Below are 10015 nucleotides of genomic sequence, written 5' to 3' on the forward strand. Positions count from 1 at the left end.
AATACTGAACAATAACACACTAGCATCACCCATTCAGTCGGTTATAGACAGATGGAGAACCAATTCACTAGCCTGGATTTTGAATCATGCATGGAGTGGCTCATTTGCAGGAGACAATAGATAGCTAAGATAGCTGGTGTTTTTATATATTTAAAAAAAATCGAGTTAAACCTAGTTTTTATTCTGTTTATGTACCAGATTGGAATGCAAAGTTAGTTTTCTCAAGTAACTAACATTACTGCTTTTCTTCATTTGTGAGTAGTTTTACTTGTGTAATGTTAACGTCAATGAGGACAATAATGCTAGATTGCCTAACTAGTTAACGTTACTTGCTAACGTCTCGGACAACCTGTCTCAAAGCCTGCTTCTACCCCACCAAACAACAAGACGGTTCCAACAGCTGAACCCTGGGCTGACTACTGCACTCTACCACACACTTAACAGTTATTCATATTCTGTACACACTGAAATCCGTTTTGTCTACCGGACCAATGCAATAGTTATGTCCCCTTACTGCACTACTAATGTATACACTTTCATATGATTGAAACTGCAACTGTTCTACTTATTCCACTCACTATGCACATGGGCTAACAATGTCCATAGCCTACTATATCACTATAGGCAATAATAAATAAAGGTTTATTTTATTTTATCTGCTACCTGATTTTGTTTATTTAGTATTTTTATATTAGTATGTTATACAGTTACAATGTCACTAATTTGATTGCCTTCCTATGTTACTTATTTGATTACTGTCACTTTTGTTGCCATTGCACTGTGAGAAGCCTGAAAGTACATAGTGTAACAGTATAACTTTAGACCGTCCCCTCACCCATACCCGGGCGCGAACCAGGGACCCTCTGCACACATCAACAACAGTCACCCACGAAGCATCGTTACCCATCGCTCCACCAAAGCCACGGCCCTTGCAGAGCCCTTGATTCTACTTGACTTGATGCTGAAAAAGTGTCTTACCTCCGACTGGGCAGGTGAAGGGTGAGGGAGCTGTATGAGGATTTTTATATATTTTTTAAAGTTACCGCACGGCCTCTGTGGAGGGACGCCGGCCTCCCAAGTACTCATTGCTAACTGGGATTTGTCACTGTACTCCAAATGTTACCTTTATCCACACTGATACACCAAGAAGATTGAAATACTGCAAGTTTTGCCGGAACACTGCCCTTTTTGTACTCATGCTAGTTAGCAGTAGCCATCGCTAATAACATTCTATTATAGAATGTTGTGTGTGCTGAATTGCATGCGCAAGCCAAGCGCCACCACTACAGTCAGTAGCACTGTCAAAGCTGTAAAAAAACAAAACAAATTAAAGTCTGCAAACAAGCAGAAACATCGGCCACAACGTGTTTACAATACCTTGTTGGTAAGCCATTATTTGTTAGACCGAATGGAAAAACGTCTGAATGAGCATTTGAAGGAGCAGGATCAAACATTTTAGCATTCTAAACCATTGCAGAGGTAGGGAGAAAGGATGGTGATCCTGATGCTTCTGCCTGCCAGCCACATTCCAAGCAGTTGCACCTGATTCCTCCTAGTTAGTTAAAATACAGAGTAATAATCAAGCATTTTGTCAACATTAATGACAGTTTGGAAACTTGAGGTAAGCTGTCTCCCTACTACGTTGACTTCGGTTTGCAGTATGACAGTCACAAATATCTTTGATACAAATGTTATTAGCAACTTCTGGGGTAGCTAGCTAGCTAGCTTCAGCTTGGTAGCTAGCTAACACCAATGCAACCAGACTGAAAACAATGACCAGAAACTGCAACAGCAACAACAAAAAAATCCATGAGATTAACTATTAGCTAGGCAACCAGTGGTTGTTCTACTGAAGTCAAACTTCAATTTATGAAATTAACTAGCTAGCTAGATAACAAACTATCAGGATAGCCAGCTACCTATCCCTGTTTCCACAAGCTAACATTATAAGCAGCTAGCTAGCTTCATATGGCTGGTGTAGCTTGACCGGTTCCGACCATCATCAACCAAATACAAAAACGGTCTTATAAATTAGGGCTATTTCAGATGACACCTAGCTATATAGATGTTGTTTTGCTATGTTTTTTTGTGAGAGAACGTTGTTTGGATCCATCAGCTAGCTAGCTTTTTTTCTGATCATCGCTGTCCCAGAGCTTGGGGAAGTGCGTCTGCCTCCTGCGGTAGGTGTGCGAGACAACTTCACCAGCATCATAGCATAGGTCTCGGTGAATCACAGTGACATTATATATCAGTGACTGTAATCAATGTGTAATATCTACATTCAAAATGTATGAATGTGTAACATCATTATGCAATGTACAGTCATATTCAGATCCTGATTGGTCTACAAGCTTATTTGACACTTATATATTTTTTTACATGCAAAGACCCAACCCCTGCATTGTGGTACGTTTTCCATGATTGCGTTCTGACCCCAGTGCAGCTCAGTGTAAACAAGCATAACAGTAGGTTCGGAAACTGCTGTCAAACTAGCTAATTTTATGCTGAAGAGGAGTCAATGGAACATATCGCGAGCGAGCCTGCTGTGTGTGTGCTGTGCAGCAGTATAGCTAGCTAGCTAAGCAGCCAGCGTGGGAGTCTAATCAGAAGACAGGTATCCAACTGTGAAGCTCGCTATATGTAGCCTGCCAGCCACTAGGGTAGTTAAATATGTTAATGAATCTCTTTAACCTTATCTTGCGAGGGGATATGATAACTAGCTAAGCCAAGGTCTATGAAGAAGCACATCCACATCTTGGGTTTGGGCTGGTTCCCAGCAAAGACTATCCTCCATCTGCTGAATGTGTCAACTAGCTAGTTACTTGTTTTGCTACCTTATAACTTCCATCTGCACGTTAGTGGTTGCTGCTTGCCAACTTTGATCAGCTGAAAATAAATATCTAGTTCATGCAGATGTTCGCTTCTTGTCAAACTAGTTGATTCGGTTTGCTCTTGCCATCCCCAGAATCACCCGAGTGCAGAAGATTAAGGAGCCGTGTCAACACTTCTGTTCAGGATCTTTCAGTTATCCTAATCACTTTATGCAGTGAGTGGAGGGGAATAATCGCATCGCCCGACCATGCTCACATTTAAAAAAGGAAGAGCTGCCTCGTGATTTTACCACCCTCAAGCGAGAGAGCGAGGGAGAAATCATCATCAACCACAGAGCGAGAGGAGAGATCATCATCAACCACAGAGCGAGAGGAGAGATCATCATCAACCACAGAGCGAGAGGAGAGATCATCATCAACCACAGAGCGAGAGATCGTCAGTCACTCACGGAAACGACGCTGAGGACTCGTCACGGCAGACAGGGACAGAGAGACGTCCATTCCCCTTTCCAGTTAGCTAGCTTCTCAAACCTCCTCGCTTCCTTCCAACGTCCCCCCGGTACTACCCGAGTTGGGCAACCGTAATCACGCGCCTCCGCCTGGACTGACAACCCCAGAGGAAGAGGGCGAGAGGCACGGCTCCCTCGGGTCCCCACGCTTCGTGGAGAGAATCGCTGAAATGAGATGAGGCTCAGAAATGGAACGGTGGCGACTGCGATAATTTTCTTCACGTCGTTTCTCAGCCTGTCTTGGTACACATCCTGGCAAAATGGCAAAGGTAAGTAAGCAAACTCGATTGTCAGCAGCTATGGTGTGCTACCACTCGATTTCTGTCATTCAATCATTTACAGTTGGCTAGCCAGCTAACGGTTTTGACAGCTATTTGCTATGACTGGTTGATGGACAGCAAGCTAACCGCTAGGAACACATTTTCTAACTATATAGCTAGCTATGCCATTTAGCAGACGATTACATTTTACATATGGGTTGTCCTGGGAATCGGTCCCACTACCCTGGCGTTACATTCGCCATGCTCTACCAACTGAGCTAGGAAGGACTTAATGCAGTGACAGACAGACACTCTAAATATGAGTTGTGTTGTTGGCTGGCTATGAAGCTTAATCTTCAAACCTGGACGTTAGGATACTGACACAGACGGCTACATAGAAGGGGGCTATTATGTGCAAGGGTTATATATGGCAACCAGCCCTACACTGTCACAGTTGGACATGGCTTTCCGTAAGAATCATATCATCCGGATGTCTGATGATAGCAGGTATCGAAGCCAGATACAGTAAAGCTATGCAAATCCACAGCTGTTGAGTTTTTCATGCAACCCAACCAACTAGCGAGCCGAGTACAAGATCGATCCTCTTGCTCGTGTATTTTGACAGTAAATCGACAGTCAATAATTCCCCAGTTCGACCCGTCTATTTATCGATTAGAATAACATTTACACACACTTGTGCACTAAAAATGTAGTCCTAGTTTGTTGATAAGAAACCAACTGGATTTTCTTTTTCATCCTGTTTCTTTCTTCAATCTTTTCGCATTGAACTATATTTGGTGCTAAGTGAAATTTTCTAAAAGGATGCTTCATTTATACATCCTGTCAGACATCTGGCGCCTATCTGTGGTTTGTTATTTGCAGAGTGTAAATAATTGTGGTCTTTAGATCAATTCTAAGCCAAGCCTTGTGATTAGGCTGTTTATCTTACCTTTATTTAACTAGGCAAATCAGTTAACAAATTCTTATTTACATTGTTCCTTGTTCAGGGGCAGAACAACATCATTTTTTACTCGCTGGCCCAACGCTCTAACCACTGGGCTGCATGGTGCAACTAAAGGCTATTGATGATTTGAGAAAGTAGCACAAAACGCTTGCGCTCTGTGTTCCTTGCCTGGTGGCGAGATATTATGTGTAGCCGAAGGGAATGCCACTCAGTTATGACAATAGAAAAAATACCCTATTACTTGGTTATTGAAAATCCAATACAAATTCAGTAATTGTAGGCTAACTGTAGCGCTGTCCATTTCGTTTGCGTTAGGCTTTGAAACAACATCTACAACAACCATGTTTTACACTGTTTCAACCTGCTGTTGAACTTTCTTCAAATTGATCATCACAGTGAGGTGAGTTTTAAAAATATGATAGGTATACTGTTATGATGATAAGTGTTTTGATGTGATTTTCTATTGTATTTCCATTGATGTCAGTGGTTAGACCAGGGGTGGGAAACTCCAGTCCTCAGGGGCCTGAGTTTTTTTTCTTCTTATTTTTTTCTCCATCACTAGCAAACACAGCTGATTAATCAAATTGTATTCTACACTGAAGATCATGACTAGGTGATTATTGGAGTCAGGTGTGTTAGCTGAGGCTGGGGCAAAACTGTGACACCAATCAGGCCCCCTGTTGACTGGAATTGCCCACCCCTGGGTTAGAGGGACAGTAGAACCCTGAGGACCAGGCCATTAGGACCTGATTTTTGTTAGCAAGTTGGGTACTACAAAGGCAAGTCCAGAGTGCATAGAAGGAGATTACCGTGACTCAACGGTCACATGGAAATTGACTGCAGTCAATATGACCACCAGTCAATATGGCCACCACAACAGCCCTAGTATTAATTACAGTAATTTACCGTTCAAAATCTTGGAGTGGAAACATTTGCAGAGTTCACGACCTGCTACATTTGTGAGAAACAAGTTTTGGTTTATTTCATAACCACAATTTACGAGATTTGTGTAAAAAAAAAAAAGAAGTAATGTTGGAGTGCTCCATGTGAGCAATGAGCATGTGTCTGGTTTCCCTGTCCTGATAATGTTGAGGGAGCGTGTGCGCCCGAGCATGTGTCTGGTTTCCCTGTCCTGATAATGTTGAGGGAGCGTGTGCGCCCGAGCATGTGTCTGGTTTCCCTGTCCTGATAATGTTGAGGGAGTGTGTATTGTCAGCGTGCTGGAGAGGTTCCAACCAACTCAATGCACCATAGTACACATGTCAATCAGGAGCTTTCTCTGGGCAGACTCAGCAGTGTTCTTATACGGCTATACACAGACATGTTATTATCATGATTTAGCATAATTAATTAATCATTACCATTTTGTTTAATTCATGTGACTGACCAATACTGGTTCGTAACATGTGACAGACCAAAACCTCACGAGGCTTCTCCTCTCTAAGCTGAGACCTTGAAACTGAAATATCTTTCTTGTTCTCAAAACAACATCTGGGCGTACTGCCAAATTGCAGCTACTGATAGGTGATTTGTACAGTCAGCCACTTGCATGAACACAGAAATTAGTTATAATCACAAACATACAAATTCCCATTACACCGCCAAGGAATCACGGTGTATCAATGTGTCCATAAGGCAGAGGCTGGTGATCTCACATTAGTTGACTTTCAACTTTTAGGTTTTTATCATTTTAATTCAGATTGTTATGATTAACCACGTGACAATGCTTTTGAGAAACTAAAACATTATTATTGAAATTAAACTGTTCCACGAAAATACTCATAATAAAATCAACTGTCCCTCAGACAGTAGAAATGGTAGGATAAATTATAAGCTTCTCCAAACTTAACTCACAAGCCGCCTATTTAATTGCCTCTACGTGTCCAATGTTGGAATAAGCCTATAGGCTACTTTGAAGTAAGGTAAGACCTGCCTCATAACATGAAATAAAACATTCAAGGTTTCATACATTTTTAAGTATATTTTCAGAATGAGTACAGCCTCCAGCTCACATTGTAAAGTTGTAGGTGACGCGCTGATAGCCTGTTGCCTGCACTTGAATGGTGAATGAGAGTCTTGCTTCAATTACCAGTTGAGAAATAAAAATAGTAGCTCTTTTTAATCGGTGATTGCATTTAGAATTGTTGTGCAATAAATTGGCTTCTAAAAGCACATTTTACTTCAGCAGCAACCCGCTGTGGAGCTACAGGATAAATCCCGCTCAAAATAGGCTCTGTAAGCTGTGTATTAATTGTGTTGGATAAATAAAATACATGACTGACGGAAATACACAGATGAGAATTTTAATTCCACAAAATTATGCAAATGTACCTATAGACCGGTAAGCATGACGGTCAAATGTTTTTCCATTGACTGGTATTTCCATCAATTAATAAAAAGCCTTGTTTTGCAAAGATATTTTTTCGCTGGTCAACAGTTTTATTTATGGGCTTTTCATTTTTTTATTGGCCAAAACCCTAACCCTAACGGAAACCCTGCCACACACATACTGAAATCAGAAATCCTCACAAATTAAAAGAACGAAAAGAGAACGAGAGACACCCAGGAATAGGCCTCGATCATGCACTGCATGATATAACATGTCTGTCATCGTTAATTCCTAAAACTGGAGGAAGGATTGTGAAACTCAAATGTATTTGTCACATGTTTCGTAAACAACAGATGTGGACTAAAAGTGAAATGCTTACTTAAAGGCCCTTCCCAACAATGCAGAGAGAAAGAAAATAGAGAAATAATAGAAAAGTCAAATGCGTAATAATAGATGCACAATGAGCAATGATAACTTGGCTTTCGGAAAGTATTCATACCCCTTGACCTTTTCCACATTTTGTTACAGCCTTATTCTAGAATTGATTAAATTGTTTTTGGGTGTAAACTGTTGTATGCCAAGCAGTTGCCATTCCAAGCGGTGATGCAGCTAGTCGAGATGCTCTCAATGGTAGAGCTGTAGAACTGACTGAGGATCTGAGGGCCCCATTCCAAATCTTTTCAGCCTCCCGAGGGGGAAGAAGCGTTGTTGTGGCCTCTTCATGACTGTGTTGGTGTGTTTGGACTATGATAGATCCTTAGTAATGTGGACACCTAGGAACTTGAAACTCTCGACCCGCTCCACTACAGCCCTGTCTATGTGAATGGGGGTGATCTCAGCCCTCTGTTTCCTGTAGTCCATGATCAGCTCCTTTTGTCTTGCTGATATTGAGGGAGAGGTTATCCTGGCACCACACTGCCAGGTCTCTGACCTCCTCTCTATAGGCTGTCTCATCGTTGTCAGTTATCATGCCTACCACATTCGTGTTGTCGGAAAACTTAATGATGGTGTTGGAGTCGTGCGCAGATCGCAGTCGTGGGTGAACAGGGAGTACAGGAGGGTCAGCGTGGCGGATGTGTTGTTGCCTACCCTCACCACCTGGGGGGGTCTCGTCAAGAAGTTCAGGATACAGTTTAAGATGGAAGTGTTCAGTCCCAGGGTCCTTAGCTTAGTGATGAGCTTTGAGGGCACACGGTGTTGAACCCTGAGCTGAAGTCAATGAACAGCATTATCATATAGGTGTTCCTTTTGTCCAGGTGGGAAAGGGCAGTGTGGAGTGCAATAGAGATTGCATCATCTGTGGATCTGTTGGGACAGTATGCAAATTGGAGTGGGTCCAGGGTGTCTGGGATAATGGTTTTGATGTGAGTGCTATGAGGAGATAGTAATTTAGACAGGTTACTTTGGCGTTCTTGGGCACAGGGACTATGGTGGTCTGCTTGAAACATGTAGGTATTACAGACTCGGTCAGGGAGAGGTTGAAAATGTCAGTGAAGACGCTTGCCAGCTGGTCAACGCATGCTCTTGAGTACACGCCCTGGTAATATGTCTGGTTCTGCGGCCTTGTGAATGTTTTCCTGTTTAAAGGTCTTACTCACATCAGCCTGGAGAGCGTGATCATGCAGTCATCTGGAACAGCTGGTGTTCTCATGCTTGTTTCAGTGTTGCCTGCCTCGAAGCGAGCATAAAAGGCTCTCAGTTCATCTGGTAGGCTTGTGTCATTGGGCAGCTCACGGCTGGGCTTCCCTTTAATCTGTCATAGTTGGCGAGCACTGCCACAGCCGACGAGCGTCAGAGCCGGTGTAGTTAGAGTCGGTCTTAGTCCTGTGTTGTCGCTTTGCTTGTTTATTGGTTTGTCGGATGGCGTAGCATGATTTATTATAAGCGTCCGGGTTAGTGTCCCCCTCCTTGAAAGCGGCAGCTCTAGCCTTTAGCCTGATGTGGATGTTGCCTGTAATCCATGACTTCTGGTTAGGATATGTACGGTCACTTTGGGTACAATGTCATCAATGCACTTATTAAGGAAGCCGGTGACTGATGTGGTAAACTGCTCAATGTCATCGGATGAATCCCGGAACATATTCCAGTCTGTGCTAGCAAAACATTACTTTAGCATAGCGTCCGCTTCTTCGGACCACTTCTGTATTGAGCTCGTCACTGGTGCTTCCTGTTTCGAGTGTTTCCATGTAATCAGGAATCATCAGGATAGTTTTATGGTTAGATTTGCCAAATGGAACTGCATGCATTCTTCCTCCACTCAAGCACCCAGCCTTGTGCATGTGTGGTTTTAGTGTTGTTTACACCCAGCCTTGTGCATGTGTGGGTTTAATGTTGTTTACACAAAACCTTGTGCATGTGTGGTTTTAGTGTTGTTTACACACAACCTTGTGCATGTGTGGTTTTAGTGTTGTTTACACCCAGCCTTGTGCATGTGTGGTTTTAGTGTTGTTTACACACAGCCTTGTGCATGTGTGGTTTTAGTGTTGTTTACACACAGCCTTGTGCATGTGTGGTTTTAGTGTTCTGTTTGTGTCTGCGTTAGGAGGAGGAACACAGACAGACGGACACCTTCCCAAATGTCATCCAGGGGGAGTTACAGAGCAGCGTAGTGTGGCACAATACTTTGTATTCATAGACACTCATTGGCTGCTCCCCCTGGACCAACCGTCAGTCAGACTCCATAGCTAAGCAGAGTTGTGCTGGCTATGGATAAGTGTCTCTTGTGTTTCTCACATTCAGACCAGTGTGCTGTCTGGGCACGATAGCCAAGTGTTGTTTAGCCTCCCGGTCATCGCTCCCTCCCTGGGATGTTACTGATCTTGTCTCTCTCCCTGGTATAAATTAGGTTAGATAAACACTGATTGGCTGTACCACATCTTGCGTCTCTCCCTGGTATACATTAGATTAGATAAACACTGATTAAGCCTAAAGAGCTTGTTTTACAATTCATCACTTCCTCTCACAATCAATCCCCTGTCTCTCACAATCAATCCCCCATCTCTCTCGGGGTCTCTGGTCGTCATCTCTCTCGGGGTCTCTGATCGTCATCTCTGATCGTCATCTCTCTCGGGATCTCTGATCGTCATCTCTCTCGGGGTATCTGTCGTCATCTCTCTCGGGGT

At 43.0% G+C, this 10015-nt stretch overlaps 1 protein-coding gene across 1 annotated transcript in view; it reads left to right on the plus strand.

The window, feature by feature from the left end:
- The first annotated feature begins 2612 nt into the window (after positions 1–2612).
- Positions 2613–10015, plus strand: part of LOC110504700 (alpha-1,3-mannosyl-glycoprotein 4-beta-N-acetylglucosaminyltransferase A) — a 71640-nt gene continuing 64237 nt past the window's right edge. The window contains exon 1 of the mRNA XM_036975100.1: positions 2613–3609. Coding sequence (XP_036830995.1) covers positions 3516–3609 — 94 coding nt within the window. The 5' untranslated portion in view covers positions 2613–3515. The remainder of the gene's footprint in view (positions 3610–10015) is intronic.

Source organism: Oncorhynchus mykiss, chromosome 3 (assembly GCF_013265735.2).
Source record: "Oncorhynchus mykiss isolate Arlee chromosome 3, USDA_OmykA_1.1, whole genome shotgun sequence".
In the NCBI taxonomy this organism is placed as follows: Eukaryota; Metazoa; Chordata; class Actinopteri; order Salmoniformes; family Salmonidae; genus Oncorhynchus; species Oncorhynchus mykiss.